This window comes from Apium graveolens, chromosome 10, assembly GCF_009905375.1.
Source record: "Apium graveolens cultivar Ventura chromosome 10, ASM990537v1, whole genome shotgun sequence".
In the NCBI taxonomy this organism is placed as follows: domain Eukaryota; kingdom Viridiplantae; phylum Streptophyta; class Magnoliopsida; order Apiales; family Apiaceae; genus Apium; species Apium graveolens.
In genome coordinates this window covers 240,234,808-240,251,528 of record NC_133656.1, presented here as the reverse complement: position 1 = coordinate 240,251,528, position 16,721 = coordinate 240,234,808, and the positions used below count along the sequence as shown (strand labels likewise).

The window sequence follows — 16,721 nt, the reverse complement described above, 5'->3', positions numbered from 1 at the left end:
AAGTATATGATTGTATCCCAAGTCACATCAGAGCTGGTTTATGATGATGTAATTTTCCCCATTAACCGGTGTTCTAACCCTGTCTTCTGCTTTCTTCTACTTTTGCTTACAAATTTTTGTTTTTACTTTCTAAATGTGTGTTTTCTTCTATTTTTGCTTACAAATTTTGTGTTTTACATGTCACTTCTTTTTTACTATTTAGGTTCTAACATGTAAATTATGGTGAATAGGTGATGCATACAAATTATTCTTATATTTTAATAATTTTTGTTAACATTTCTTTTAACTTATCCAAAATTTAACTAAATTAAAAATTTAAATTTGAAAATTTGGTACTAAAATTTTTTCGGACCCCCTAAAAAAACTTTCTGGTTCCGCCACTGATCATACATGCATTCTTATCACAACGCAACTCAACGAATTAATACGTCCCAGTTCGACAAATAAAATACCTTACGAAGTTAAATTAAAAAGTGGTTAATGAATTTTCTTAAATGAACTATCCTTCTTTTTTTTTTTGCTAATTAAAAAATGGAGTACTAGTTATGCACGTACACATGTTCCTATTTTCAACCAGAACAGAGTACTTTGGAGGGGTGTCAGAAACCAAGGATGGGAACTCGAGAAGTGTACGAGGAGAAACTGAGAAGAAGAAAACTAGAGCATGATCCCACCATCAATCCTGGTCTTGGCAATCCCCGATGTCCCCGTTGCCTCTCTCTCCTGAATCCTCATTTAGTCTCTCTCTCCCCCTTCCTCTCTCTCTCTCTCTCTCTCTCTCTCTCTCTCTCTCTCTCTCTCTCTCTCTCCCTCTCTCCCTCTCTCCCTCTCCTCTCTCTCTCTCTCTCTCTCTCTCTCCCTCTCTCTCTCTCCCCTCCCTATAACTTTTTATATCTGTAGGTGTTTGTTATATTACTTAATAAACTCGATACATCTTTTGAAACAGGGAAACGAGGAGTGGACTCTTACTTCTGTTCTTCATGATGCCACTGCTGTGGTATGCCCGAAAAACTTAGTTTTTAGTTTCATGGATGCTCTGTACTTTTGAACTACTTGTATCGTAATTCATAATTGTAGTAAAACACCTTGATAGCTATTAATTGCTACTGCTATTATGTTTTACTTACAAAAATCAAAGTATAAGAAATTATTAGTTTTTGTTGAACTGAAAAGATTTCAAGCTTAGCATATGGTATTAGTTTCATGCCCTTGATGTTAGACTACAAACCCTACAAGTTGTAAATCATAAACGCTCATACCTTTTTTTTAAGTGAATTTTGTTTGATATAAAATTGATTTTTATCTTTTCAATCTGTATTGTTAGTTTTTGGGATCTAAGTGCAACCATATAATGGAAACTTCGATCTAGTTTTTTGTGAATCTGTAAATCAAAGGTTGCAATTTCTCTTATATTAACCCCTTAATGTAATGCAATCTCATTTAATTATTTTTTGCTAAATTTGCCATCTCATTTTCATTCCCGATTGAGATGTTGGGTTCAACTCCGTACCCTCTCTCATTAGATGCTATTCTTGATATTTTTTGATAGGTATATTTTTGGTGGGAAAGATATATTTGTTACGAAGGGAGGGAGATTTCTAGTTTCATCTTTAAATCACTACATAATGCAAAATTCGATAATCAATTATTTGAAAATGTTATATTTGCTAGATTATCCGAAATATCATCTCTAAAAAATTCGAAATTCTAGAAATGTTACATGATCTGCATATGATATCGACTTTCAAACCTTGTCGTTCACAATTTTGCAAGGATAGATATTTCGGGTAAATGCCAGTAAATGCTGTTAACTTCATTGTATTCACTCAATTGAACAGGCTGGCTGTGGAACGGGTGGAATGCTTAGTGCAATTCATGGTTTTAACACAGGCATGTTTATGTTTCCTCTCCCCATTAGGAACTTCTTGATTATTTACCTCTGTTATGTGTAACATGGATGTTTCAGGGATTCCATTTGTTCAGAGACATATCAAGGGACCAAAGTGGCTTCCTTTTATCATAGGGGTATATAACCTATAAGTATCACACTTACATTGCTATCCACCAATCCTTTTTGCTGTTTAGATAAATTACCTATCATTTTTTCATTTCTGTGAACAATAGATGCCATTTCGCACTTTCAATGCTTACCATAGTTCGTGTCTGATGTTTTTTTAACAGGTTCCGCCACTCCTAATTTTTTCTGCTGCTAGTGCTGCCTTTGGAGGTAGAATTGTGCTTCTTAACATATGTTACAGAGATGTTTTCAGTGACAACTTATTTATTTTAGCTTGTCATGTAACAATATATTATTTTAGGCTTAATGACCTTTTCGGCCTGAAAGTTTGCACCGGTGTACTTATATAACCCTGAAGTTTGAAAGCGTACCTTTTCAGCCCCGGGTATCCAAAATGTGTTTTTTTACCCTTGGACCGGGAAAAAAACCGGGTGAAAACCGGCTGGTCTAAGGGTAAAAGGTTACGTTTTCAGTACCTGAGGGGCAAAAAGGTACGGTAATAAACTACAGGGATGATGGATATATTGGTGCAAAGTTTGAGGTTTAAAAGGTCATTAAGCCATTATTTAATCATGAATATTAGAAATATAAATAAAATGAAAGTATGAGGGGATCCGGTAAATGTCTTCTGCAGTTTGGTCTGTACATGCTATATAAATTATACAGGTGCTATAGAATTGACAAGATATGTATTTTTTTTCACTGTCAGTGGCTGTGAAAATTTGATAAACATAATAGGTGGATGTCATATCTTAATGTTGTGACACTGAAAACAAAAATTGAAGTGTTGAACTGAATCCGTTACAGAACGACTCCTTGGTTGAACTAAGAACAAGGCTTTAGTCTATAAATGAGATGAGTGATACATCCAAAGACAAAACATGGGAATGCTACTTTACAACACTGTGCATCAGGTTGCAACTAAAGGTTGATAGCAAGGAAAGTTCACCAAGTTACGAGTCAGTAGTCTAGGTTAAATATGTATTCTACTTGAATCCGGTTGTTAAATTTGTTTATTTGCTAGAATCAACTCATGAATCAATATATGGAAATGGAATCTCGGCCATTTATATGCTACATTAATAAATAGATAACCTTGAGTAGGAAACTGAATATTACTTGCATTACCTAAAATTGTAGGTTATGCACTTCCCAAATTCACCCAACTCACTGTGACGTCGTATTATGCTGCATCAAGTGCATCACATTATGGTATATCATTGTTAACCAGACGCATTGAAAGAGGCCACTACGTCCCATTCACAACCGAAAAGGAATAGATAAACAAGCTGCAGATTTGCAGGTGCACAAATTGGATTTATGTTTCTACTTCTCAAAACTTTGTAATCAAGCATAAGTACTCCTTTGTGTGTGTGTGTGTGAGTCTTGTTGGCTCATGTATGTATGGGATGTTTTTTTATATATATATATAAATGTCGGAACAAATTGTATTACCAGAATTTATATGAAGATGCCAGGTGTGCAGCAATCAGGAAGTTCACTAAATGTATCTACATCTCATATGTTTTTTGGTATTAGAATTAGGCACCGCATCTCATCCCATTTCCATGATAGTTCATTGTAAAGGGTGCGGACGTTGTTCCCTTACAACCTTTTATAAAAACTTAAATTTGTTGAATGTAGCTAACAATATGCAAACAGGTAATCTCTCTTGACTCTTGAGATGTCCTTACCTAGTAGGATGTTGCCTATCCACATAAAGGTTTACCCAACATTATAGTTTAGCATCTGGAGTTCACGAAGTTGGTGCAGGGCAAGGTTAAGATTTAAGAAAGGGTTTAAGACTGTGAATATAAACCTATCTCATGTAGGAATTCAAATATTCATCAATTTTTAATACTCAAAATCTTATGATACAAATAATAGAATACCCGTCCTAATTATATTCAGATTCCTACTAGATAACTTTTATCAGATATTTACACTGTAGAATATTCCCAACAGAATACAAATACTAGATTACAAATCTATACCACTAAAGGCGAATTGGATATGAGTTTTTAGAAGGAAAGTCTAGTTTAGACATATATTTTCCCCACTGAAATTACATTTGATAGTGATAATATGAAAGTATTCAGTTTACTTGAAAGTGATCTGAGTGCTGACACATTAGTATCTTGCATTGTTTTATGACATAATAGAAATATCCTTATAATTATGAAAAAGAACGATGTTAATCACAAGCCTGCAATAACAGTTGTTTGAAAGAGAGTTAAAAGCAAGGTGTGACCATCTTAGATGACCTAGGCGGTACTTCAGAATAGTTTACATGACAAAAACTGTAAAACATATCAGGTTTCACCTTAGTAGTTTTCATGTAGCCGGCCAGGCTTTGTATGTCACTAGGCTTGTTTGGTATCGTTTTGAGGCCTTTTAATTCATGTGAAGAATAATCTTAAATATAGGGGTATTTGCTATATTGAACTAAATATAACGTTTAGGTTGTAACTAATTATGCCAGCTACTTTGCGAAAGATATTTAATGTAATGAATGCCCAGCTGACCATCCAGGAAGAGTTCCTTAATAACAAATTGCCTACCTATTTGATAGGGTAGTTGTAAATGAACTAAGCTAGTATCAGATCAGTTATAGAGTGTACCAACTTTTTAAACTTGCTACTTATGGGGGGTAGTTGCATTCATATCCTCATTACATGATTGTCTAAAATCTAGCGGTCGATTTATTTTATTGGTAGTTAATAATTGACATATATAAATGATGTTCCCTGAAATGCAAAATTCTCAAAACCTGAAACATTATTGTTGCTGACAGGTTATCCGGTGCATAAAATAAGAAAAACGATAGTCAGTTCACTTCTCTCTTTTCTTTAGAGAAGCTGTTCCCGATTTATGTGTATCATATAATTGGACTAGATTGCCCAAGCTATAATTTTATAAACTGATAATTTATTTCAGAGTCTATGTCCTACTGGTGGCCTGAAATATTACCTCAAAGATTCACTCTTCATAACACTGTCATTTAATAATTGAATGGTAAAACATGAGTTTCATACCTCAGCTTTGTGTTTTCTAATGCTACTTAATCTCTGGATTAGATCTACTTAAATTACTACGGTGAAACCTTGAATTTTTGCAGTGTTTAGTTTGAGCATGACCCAGTGAATACAACTTAGGAGGTTGATTATCTATTTGTACCGGTAGCTTGTGCAATTGGCAGTGTAGTTTCACAAATTTCTGTTCTTTTTATTTTTTTAATGCAAAATTATATACATGTAATCTGGTAAAATGTTCTACTGCAGAAACTTGGATGAAGTTCTAATATATATGGTAGTTTATTCAAATTCAGTTCTTTACATTGTTTTTATGTTATAGTTCAGAACTGGGTACTTCAAAAGTAGGAAAGGTGGGGACAAAGACTTGTTTGGGTTTTCTTGGCATATAAATATGAATAGTAGCTCTTGAGATTTATTAGATATTTCAGTGATGGAGATTAGAATATAAAGTTTTTCAGTACAGTATGCTGATAATAACCTGATATAGGCAGGTAATTTAATCAAGCATGTAGTTTCCTTTTATTGCTTTATAGAAATTGTGTGAAAACCATTTATTTCCCATTCAGAAGTTAAGATACGATAAAGATGAGAGTATGCTATAAGTTTATGCACCATATAACAAAGTTGATTCGGGTTTTAATTCGATAGGGATATCTGATTTTGATGAGCATTCGATTGATTTTGGCTGGTTCGGATAATTAGCCACTGTTATCTGATTTTTTAAGCTGAATCCAAGTCTACAAGAGAGCAGAAGATCTTGGATTGAGGATTGAGAATGGTTGATTATGGGAGTAAGCTGGGCTGGTTTTTCGGTTTAAACCAGGTGATTTCAGACAAGTAAGTATCCATTTTTTTTATATCATAAGTTAGATGTAAATTTCTTAACTATTTACTTCTGCATAATTTTAGTTAGGTAACAGTTTCAATAAATCATCCCTGATGGTTGATACGGATTATATAGTCTACCCCAGGGATGCATTAGTTTTCTTTTTTTGTTAAAACAAATAAATCTCTTTGCAATTAATCTTAGGTTTGAAAGTGGATAAATATTCGCAGAAGAACACCAAATGTGATCAGTAGTCAGTACACTTGTTGGTTGGTTGGTTTGTTAATATGAAATGAATATAGATCGTACCATATGAACATTGAACAATACAAGAGGTGGTAGGGAACGATGAATAATATGAAACGAGGCAGGTGAAGATGTAGCGTAATTGTGCAAGTATGAAACTAAAGGAAGAAAATGAAGAATGAACTTCATTGTTTTTAATATGATGTATTTCCATTTTCTGGCCAAAAAATTCTAGAAAGAAATATCTTCTTGGCCATGTTGTTGCTATAGTGATTGTTTCATTAATATATATTTTTGTGTAATTATATGACTATATTATATGCTATCTGAATTTATACATAATTAGCCTATAGATTATATTTGATCATATTAGCAATGTATGGGATAGCCTAGCGGAAAGGACTCATTCCTAGTGGTACCTGGTTTTGGATTCCATTGTCTCTCACCCGAGAATAATTAAGGATAGATATGTTATGAGCTTACTCGGGAAAAAGAAAAATAAAAATCCCCTTAGTTTGGTGGTTCTTCAAATTCTCTCATACTATCAGTTTCCGTAGATTCATATGCAGCAGCAGCAGCACTAGCTTTATGAAAGAAGTCCAAATTTTGCCTCGACTGGGATATCAGCATCGGTTCTTTAGTGTCTTAGACAAGGATAGACATGTTTGTACTGATATTCAGTCGCTTAAGTTAAACTAAGCAAACACTCAATTCTGTTGGTCTAACATTGCTAGCTAAGCTCCTTCAAGATTTGGTCACAGAAATTTTCTGACATTTAAGTTGGAATTATTAATCAGTCCAAATGGAGATTACCAGAAGAGAGGGTGGCCCTCATGCATAATGGATACTCTTTGAAAGTAAAGAGTTTTCCACATGCATATATAATTCTATGGTACAAAGTAGAGAAGTAAATCAGGTAAAACTGTAACCACACAACTACCATTTGCATCTTCATGAGTTACTTTCAGGTCCTGGTAGATAAACCGACACATCCCTTTCTGATGGCTTGTTTTGACAATTGAAGCCATGGAGTTAACCATTGAATATCTTTCCAATAATGTAAAATATCGCATTAGAGACTTGTTCATTCCTAGTCCATTCATATCGGATGGTACTATATCACTTCGCAACTTTCCTACACCTTAGGCTCCTGATGAAGTTTCCATCTGAAATAAACTAACATGTTGATTATGCATAGCCAGGTGACCCCAACTTTGCATGTCTTTTAGGTGAACCCTGGGATTTTCTTGTAAAAGAACTAAAATTTTAAATTTATTCTTAGCATAAAACCTTTTGTTCCACCCTAAAGTACATCTATTAATGATGAAAAAGCTTTTCACAGCCCTCGCAGGATAATACCTTTTGATGATGCAGGATTTTTCCGCTTTAGATCTTTTTTTTGATGTTGTAGGTTACAGATAATACATTATTGGGGCTATTCTGATTGTGCATGTTAAATTCTCCCAACAGCTAGCATTATATGCAATTTGCCTGTTAAAGTACAAGTCTGCCAAATGCTTCTGCATGCAATTGCAGAGCTAACATTTCAGGTTTATCTGGGCACGTAATTTAGAGATATGATCAAACTTATCTTCTTTAATCCGAGAAAAATTGATAATATCAAAAAATTACAGATGAAGGTCTAAACTCACATGATCCTTCAAATTATTAGATTGATAAACATACCGATTTTGTGAACTTGAACTTCCATTTCTTGATGGCTGCAGGCTATCAATACTTGAATGCAGTGGCAATGAACTTGGCGTCAAATATTGATCATGATTCGGTCTAGGGACATCGTCTACGGATGGGATTCTCCACATTGACAAAGGGCTGCCATGAATTGGCGGTGTTTGTGCTTGATTATAGGAGCCATAACCGCCATAAAACCTGTTATAACCTGTGCTGTTACTGTTCCAAGGATACTGGTTGTAAGCAGTGATTTGTGAGTTAACTGAAGCAGAACCAAACCGATGATAATTCATGCCATAAACATGCGCCTGTGGATACATGTCATAGCCCATTGCAGCCCTCTTGGCGTGTTGGCGCTCTCTTTTGTGAGCGTTTTGATGACCACCTAAGGCCTGAGAAGTTGGGAAGTTTCTAAAACAATAGTGACACTCAAATTTCCGGCTACTTTCACCATTTTCAGCCTCTTTCACAGCTTTCTCAGCATTTGTTTCGACAGAGTCCAAATCTGGATCGCCACCAAACTCTTTACCGAAGAGCCTGATACTCTTTTCTTTAAGTAGTGTGGGGCGGATGAATGGTAGCTGAGAGAAAGATTCTACGCTCATGAAGTCACGAGTCTCTTTCTCGTTCTTGTCCATGAACGAACAAGATCGAGATAAAGACTGGTTTAGATATATAGAAGTGGGAGCTAGGAGGGTTAGTTGTGCAGTAAACTACCTTGAAGAACGCTAAAGAAGAAAAAAGTGAGCATGAGCTGAGAGGTGAAGCTAGTGAATTATGATTTTTGTAAGATGTGGGGAAGGGTAGAGAGTTTTGTACTTTGCGGTAAGGACTAGAATGGTCGGATCCATGGACGTTAATCACGTGCATGCACTACAAGAAAAACGGATATTTTTCTAAATTTGCATTGGACCATACATGGTTATTTTACCTTCAGTTCTCGTACATTTTTTCAGTTTATAACAAAAAAATTGTATTTCGGTCACATCGCAATGTTAATATTATAAAAATTTTAAAAGCTTGTGAATTTAGTTTTTGTCACTAGGCTAGTATTCTTAATACTCAGAACATTTAAACATGATATAGTGCATTGAGGATCGAGAAAACAATCTATGAGTAATATGTTTACCATGGCGGATCTAGTAAGATCGGGGTATGCGAGACACGTCACACCTGATCTCCCTTAATAAAATTTTGACATTTTTTCCTTATATCTTAAATCCGCCCCTGATTATTACTTAAGTTTGTTATTCGTCCGGTCTCACCGGATTATTTACGTTATTTTTCGGCACGCTTTTTAATGTCCGTTTAAAGTAAAGTTTCATAATATTTTTTTTAATTTTTTTTTTAATCAAAGTTTTATGTTTAAACTTTTATTAAAAAAAATTGAAAAAATATTATGAAAATATATTTTATAGAAGTTTCAAAATGTGTGCCGAATAGTAACGTAAACATCTCAGTGGGACGGACGGAGTATATATTAGGGGTTTAAACACAAATTAAGTCATGCATTAATCTTGTGCATTTGGGAGAAAATCTTCTTAAAAACCAGAGTTTAAACTCAACTTAATTACTCCGTCTGTCCCTCCCATTTCTTTACATTTTTCTTTTTGGGATTTCTCATCCAATTGTTTAAATTTCAAATTTTTTTATAAATAGAAATTTTTTTTTTATTTTTTAAAATAACTACATCCACTACTTCTCTCCACTATACCCACTTTATACATATAATATTAATCGGTCTCACTATTTTACTCATTTTTTTAACTTCATCCACTACTTTATCATTTTTTTTAAACTGCGTGCCCAACCCAAATGTAAACATCTTGGCAAAGGACAGAAGGAGTACTTGTTAATTATTGCGATTGTCATTTACGATAAACTAAAGTACTAATGTGTTGGATGGAATATAATCAGCTTATATGTATAGATTGCGATTAGTTGTGTGTACGTGTGTAGATAGATGTATACCTGATGCTCTACAGTCTACATAGAGAGAAAGAGAGAGGTGCAAGTAGTCCGTATTAATAGTAGTTGGCTGTTTTAATCTGCTGCAGACAACTTCCTGCAACAATGTGGTCCTAATACACTTCCCAGATTTAATTTTTGAACTGCAAATCCAAATAATGGTCTCTCTCTCTCCCTCACTCTCTCTCTCTCTCCCTCCCTCTCTCTCTCCCTCCCTCTCTCCCTCTCTCTCTCTCTCGCTCTCTCCCTCCCGCTCCCTCCCTCCCTCTCTCGATCTCTCTCTACCTCTCTCTCCCTAGTTAGTGTACATATATTCGTATTTAATAATTATTTGACTCGTTTATTTTTTTTTCAATTGCAAGATCAGTTGGGCGAGTGTTTTTCAAATTATTAATGAAATTTGTTTTAAATTTGACAAAAAAGATATATACTTGTGTGATTCGACCTCAAATTTAGATTAATGTGGTCGTAAAATACATATTTGAATTATTTTTTAGACGGTATGTTTACGTATTATATTGATGTGTTAAAATTATATTTTTAGTTATTATCTTTAATTTTTTTAATGAAAATAGAAGTAGAATATTTAAATTTTTATTTATTAAAATGTTGAAAAGAATAATATTCGGAAATATTTTTTAATGCGCATCAGGGCTACATATTTTAGAAATCGGAATTATTCAGTTGAGTTACTGATTTATGATTTATCGAACGATTTTTTAAAAAATTGAATGATTTATCGATAATTTATCTGAAATCGGTCAAAATGAACAAATATTTTTTTTAATTTCTGAGCGATTTATTGGCAATTTTTGAAAAATTGGCCGATTTATGTAACAGATCGCGCATGCATAAAATTTAAAATAACACTGGTCACACACACTCAAAACCTTTTGGGCTTCTTCCTATTGAATTTTAAGCGAACAAGCATTTGATATGCTTGGGCCTTATAACCCTCCAAAGTTGGGTTTTTTTTGTTTATTTTTTGTGCATCTGTGCTTTTTTGTGACGATAGTTATTAAAAATATTAGATACGGTTCCCTAAAAAATAATTAGAAATATCAAAATCAATATTAATTTTTAAGAACAGGGAAATCAGTTCGGCAATGAACATACGACATCTATGTATACAATTTAAATTAAATAAATGTTTAAATATATAGTTGTTAAATCCTTCTTTATTGCAAAGACAACACTAAAATATACTAAAATAAACCAAACTCTCACAATTATGCACAGACTAAAACAAAACTCAAATAAAATTGAAAGATTCTCGAAGAAAATAAAATTTTAATCAAGAAACATAAATAAGAAAAAAGAATTGGAGCTTTGCATCGATATAAATCGATGTTAGCCCCTCAGAAAAATTCTATACGACCACTTAATGAATTTTTTTAATAAAGCCAATATTATTGATAGGGAAGAGTACAAGAGGGGTATGTATTCAATTGGCCGAAATCGATTTTTTTATCGATTAACCGAAATCGAAATAATGAAAAAATTCCTACCGAAAATCGAAATAATGAAAAAATTCCTACCGAAAATCGAAATAATGAAAAAATTCCTACCGAAAATCGAAATGAAATATATTTATGACCGGAAATCGAAATTTAAAACCCGAGTTTCAGAAAAAATGCCTTTGCTGGAATGACAATTAGTTTCTTCACTCGGAGTTATATGTTTCTTTTCTTTTCTTTTTATGGTAGGTCACCCGCAGTAGCTGTAATATCCTGGATTTCTAAATTGGATTTCTAAATTGTGTGAGTCTATAAATCTTGTGATCGACCTTAAGTGATTATTATTATGACAATGTGAATAGTTGGTATGTAATTGATGAGTGGAATAATATGGATTAACTCATATTGCACCCTCTCTTTCTGTGATTTTGAGGACGGAATATGTTTAAGGAGGGTATATTATAATGACCCGGACTTTTCAAAATTTATTTATTATTATAAAAGTAATTTTCCTAAAAATAAAAGAATAAAATTTAATATTTTATTCCAACTTGTATAAGTTTCAAAATGTTAACCGGGTTATTGTGTTATCGATGTGTAAATTTCTTTCTAAACAAAAGTTTATATATTGTTTCTAAAATACAGATTTATTATTTATGTGAGTATAATTGTTATGTGATTAAGTGATACATGTGGTTGTGATCGTATCAGCAGTAAAAAAAAATTATGAATATTATATATGGATTTTCTGTAAAGTTATAAGTGAATAATTTTCCGTAATTGCGGTTTATATGTGCCATAATTGTGAATTTGGATTATTAATATTCTTGGAATGAGCCAGATATTTTTTAGATATTTTACAAGTGAAATATTGATTGTTATATGATTTTATAAATGATTTGCGAAATTATTTGATAATTTTTCTAATTAAATATAAATTATTTGTGATTATTCGGAAACCCGCAACTTCAACGGTGCGGGGAATCTACAAACCAAAATATTTCCGATAAATGAATTCTAACCTAATTTGATTATTTCAAACAATTTTCGTGTTTTGAGTTTTTCGATTCGAAGTACGGTTTTATCGGTAAAGATTTCGGGTCGGTTTTACGTGTATTAAAATATTAGTTTATTATCTCGATATACGTGCAATATGGACAGTTATCCAATATATTTTGATTAAAGTATTACTCCCTCCGTCCCACTAATTGTTTACGTTACTTTTCAACACGTTTTTCAATACTCGTTTAAAGTATACTACCATAATATTTTTTTTAAAAAAGATCTGAAAACAAGTTTCATGTTTAAACTTTTATTAAAAAAAATTAAGAAAAAATATTATGAAACTATACTTTATTAAATCCTCGAAATACGTGCAAACAGTGTACGTAAACTATCCAGCGGGACGGAGGGAGTATATTATCTTCTCGTAGTACGTGCAATACTATCTTATCTTTTCGTAATTCGTGCACCCAAAAGTGATGAGCCTCAAAACTGTATTTAGAAGCCCGATTTTGATGTTTATTCTAAAACGGGGACCGTTTGGATCAGTTGTATTTATTCTTAGCTATTAAGTATTGAATTTTATATCCGACATGATCCAACGAGGTCCTAATTTCTCGTATATATAAATAACCTTCACCGGGCCTTATTTTATACAGACAAACATTATTATACAGTAAAATCTTATAACTATTAGAGAAACAAATAGTGTCCTTCGTGTTCTTCGCAATCAAACGAGGATTTGAGGACGTTATTGGAATCCGATGGAGGCGTATGAATAGTCAAATTGAAGCTCTCAACGAGGCGATCGTATCTGTATAAAAATCTTCGAATAAGGTTAATTATTTTTCAATTTTATATTTTCATATTATTCTTTTAAATTCGGTTTTGAATTTTAAGCAATTGTTTGAATGATTTGGTGTTAGAATATGATTATAGAGGTCCTGAGGATCATTTTGGTATATAGACATCATTATTTTGGTTAAGATTCGGTTAAAAGCGAGTTTTGGGTTTTTTCCAAATTTTAATTCGAATTTTTTAATGGTTCTTGAGTTTATGCGTGATTTTGATAATGTGAAAAGATTGATGTGGATATTTATTTTGCTGTTAATATCAAAGGGGGTATTAATATAGATGATTGATGTTGACTTCAGCATGGGATGTTGTGAGCATCAAAGTTCGTATTGATATCTAATTTGATGTGACATCAAAATAAGTATTGATATCATGATTGGTTGTTGATTGAAATGGAATAACATGGGGATAGTCTAATAAATAGAGGAGATAATGTCAGATTTTCGATATGCTCTGAACTCGTATTGATTTATAGAATAGTTGTGATAGAGTCAAAGAATGATTATGTGTTAAGGGTTTATTCATGTACGTGGCATGTATATGTATGCGAAGGGTTATAGATGCTGGGTTTGTCGATTATAAGTTAAAGTCGATAGACTATTTAGTGATTATAGTATTGTGTTATTCTCGTAAAGGATCTGAACGAGACGCGCAATATCGAAAACGTGCAGAAGGTCGAATGGTGTCGCAAAGCGAATAAGGAACAAGTCAAGAAAGCAACGATGCGTTGTGAATAAACAATAGTCAGAGGTCATCGGGGAGTTGATATGCATAGATTGTGAAGTATAATGAACGAGACTGAGCTGTGAGTTGAGAATTGAATTTAAGACAAGTATCATTATCTTCATTTATCATTCAAGTGATGTTTATTTTGAACCCTATTATGCAAGTTCCGAAATCCTTTCTTACATATGTTGCAAAGATTTGATTATCAAATGCAATGCTGCTTTTAAATGTTTTTACAACCGTGGATTATGATTCAGTTTATGAATATTGTTTTATTGAATTGAATTATTAGAATTGGATTACTTTTATAAAATATGTGGACCAGATTCGTGGTCAGATCAGATTCGTGGTCAAATGTAGGCCAATGTGTGCCTTGGATCCAATATAAAGAACAAGACTATATGCCATGTTCGGGGTTAGTGCGCGACTGATCAGCAGCCTAACCTTCGGTTTTTAGTAAAATGATGTAAGTCCAATTCAACAATTCCTTTGAATGATTGGATTTCCCAGTTTCAATTGAATCAAAGATTGGTGAATCTTTTTTATTTACTACTCTGAGATTGTGAACTCTTGTTAAACTATTTCGAAGTGTTGTTGCTATATTGGTACTTGCTGAGCATTGTTGCTCACCCTTGCTTTTCTTATAACCATTTCATAAAGGCTTAAAGATAAGTTGTTCAAGTTCGATAGCTAAGGCTAGATGAAGAGTAAGAATGGTTAAGTTATTCAATGGCCAAAGAAGGTATCCAGGGGATTGTTGAAGAAGGTTCGAGTTATAGTTGTTTATTGAGATTTAGTTATAAATCAGGATTGTAAATAGAGTAATCGTGATTCTTCTTATCGAAGATGACTTGAAGTTGTAAAAAAAAATGTTGTTTATTAATAATAGTGGTTGATTCTAATTTCAATGTTGTAACCTGTATGCGATCCTGTTTTTAGGGGGTTTAAATTGTTTTTCCTTTTTAAATTCTTTTTAAATTTTCAAGTTTTAAATTCTTTGATTTTTATTATCTTTTCAAAAATACAGGTTTCCGAAAATGTTTTAAAAAGGGTTTTGTGTTAGTGACGTCAAATCCAGACCCCCGAATTTGCGGGACGTCACAGTCGCTACCTTTCGGGTGCGCACTGGGTAAACCCTACGGGCTCACGCAATAACCTTAAAATCACGCGCTGTATGTGCTTATTTAATACTATTGCACTTTGCTCACCCCTGCCTTTACAACTCTGACCCCCTCTAACTTACACAAATATGTGCTCTATTAGCGCTTGGATAATAAGAGTATCTCCGATAAAGGTATCCTTTTGGGATGTCAAACATGTTCACCCCATCATAAATAATTACTTAATAGCATCCTTCAACTCCAATAGTTGGCACCTCATGTGAGATGTCTAGATGGTCTCTAAACAAATAATATAAAAAGTTATATTATATATAATAGGTATTAATAATATATACTTTTAGTACAAGCATTGGGTTTTTTTCATTTAGAGAAAAAAGACCATAGAGAAGAGAGTCTATGATTTATACTATTATTAATAATAAGTAATTATATTTTATATACTATTCAGTTATTAATCCAGTTTTTCGGTTAATCGCGATTAATAATCGAATTTTATATAATCTTTTACCAAAAATTCAATCGAAATATGAAATTTGGTTTACCGAACCGAAATTATTTCGATTATTCAGTATGGTTATCGGATAACTGAACCGAATACATACCCTTAAAGAGTACCGTGAAAAAAATTATCTCATAAGTAATTTTGGTTGATTTGTTTGTTTGGGAAGACGGAATACTATGGTAGTCTAGCGCAACCAGAACAAACCCAAAATACGATTCTGTTATTATTGTTGCAAGTCTTTAAATATTCTCGAAATGATACTTGAGTATTTGCGATCAAAGATATTAATAAGGTACGCCAAATAACGTTTTTATTACCAGATATGTTAAAGAGTATAAGATCCCGTTCGGACCTTCTTCTGCCATCTTAAGATTTTAGAGCGACTAGTTACTTAACATGGTATCGGAGCTCGGTTTAGGGAAGAACTCGTGTTCGAGTCCTTCGACCCCCATTTGTTTAACTTAATATTTGTTGTTGGTATTTATATTGGTATTTGTTGTATTTGTCATATTTATCGTTGTCAATTGTAGCGAAAAATATCGTACGATTGAGGGGGATGTTAAAGAGTATAAGATCCTGTTCAGACTTTTCGTTACACCTTAAGGTTTTAGAGCGACTGGTTACATAACAACTCAATTTATTTTTCTTAAAAGCTGATGTATGTTTTTCTTTAATGAGTATATACGACACGTTTTTGTGAATTAGGCAATTTGTTGAACACCCATTTTAGAACGGACTATTGCACCAAAAAGTATGTTTATACAAAAAAAGAAGAAAAAGTATATTTTTTGATATATCCGTTAAATCAAAGTCAAAAATCGACAAATGAAGGAGTGAAGGAGGGTTGGAATTCCAACAAGTGCACGTTTAACATAGCCTTACTCGGGAAGCAGAGTTGGAGATTAACAAGTCAACCAGGGAGTTTAGTGAGTTGAGTGTACAAGGCTCGGTACTATCCACAAGGAACATTTCTCACTACTTCTATGGGTAACAATTCTAGTTATATTTGGAGGAGCATTATGGCTCACATGAGTTGATCAAGAGTGATTTTACTTGAAAAGTTGGTAATGGTCACAGTATCAACATACTGACCGATCCTTGGCTTTCATGTGCAAGTGATCCATATATACATACGAGAAGTTTTTTATTAAATCTTTAACAAACTTAGTGGGAAATTGATTTGCTCCAAGATATCTTTTGTGGTAGGTTTATCAATTTGATAATGATTGTTCCAGTACATAATGAGTATGCTGATACTTGGTTTTGAAAAAAAG

At 33.1% G+C, this 16,721-nt stretch overlaps 2 protein-coding genes across 3 annotated transcripts; one reads left to right on the top strand and one right to left on the bottom strand.

Moving 5' to 3' along the window:
- Nucleotides 1-517: 517 nt before the first annotated feature.
- LOC141693243 (uncharacterized) lies at nucleotides 518-8,801 on the top strand. Of its 2 annotated transcripts, none has more exons than XM_074498259.1 (8): nucleotides 518-738; nucleotides 947-997; nucleotides 1,839-1,890; nucleotides 1,967-2,025; nucleotides 2,182-2,227; nucleotides 3,158-3,320; nucleotides 5,701-5,889; nucleotides 7,852-8,801. In XM_074498259.1, the coding sequence occupies exons 1-6, from the start codon at nucleotides 613-615 to the stop codon at nucleotides 3,295-3,297; spliced, it is 474 nt and encodes a 157-aa protein (XP_074354360.1). In that variant the 5' UTR covers nucleotides 518-612; the 3' UTR covers nucleotides 3,298-3,320; nucleotides 5,701-5,889; nucleotides 7,852-8,801. The 2 variants fall into 2 exon arrangements, with proteins under 2 accessions (XP_074354360.1, XP_074354361.1); XM_074498260.1 differs by lacking the exon at nucleotides 7,852-8,801 and adding an exon at nucleotides 6,083-6,265.
- On the bottom strand, nucleotides 7,561-8,454 carry LOC141693241 (zinc finger protein GIS-like). Its single transcript, XM_074498258.1, has one exon. The coding sequence runs from the start codon at nucleotides 8,452-8,454 to the stop codon at nucleotides 7,753-7,755; it is 702 nt and encodes a 233-aa protein (XP_074354359.1). The 3' UTR covers nucleotides 7,561-7,752.
- Nucleotides 8,802-16,721: the final 7,920 nt, after the last annotated feature.

Coding starts and splice junctions, on each gene's coding strand:
- LOC141693243 (XM_074498259.1), top strand. CDS start 613: ATGGGAACTCGAGAAGTGTACGAGGAGAAACTGAGAAGAAGAAAACTA. Junction 739..946: donor CTCTCCTGAATCCTCATTTA/GTCTCTCTCTCC, acceptor CTTTTGAAACAG/GGAAACGAGGAGTGGACTCT. Junction 1,891..1,966: donor AATTCATGGTTTTAACACAG/GCATGTTTATGT, acceptor TGGATGTTTCAG/GGATTCCATTTGTTCAGAGA.
- LOC141693241 (XM_074498258.1), bottom strand. CDS start 8,454: ATGGACAAGAACGAGAAAGAGACTCGTGACTTCATGAGCGTAGAATCT.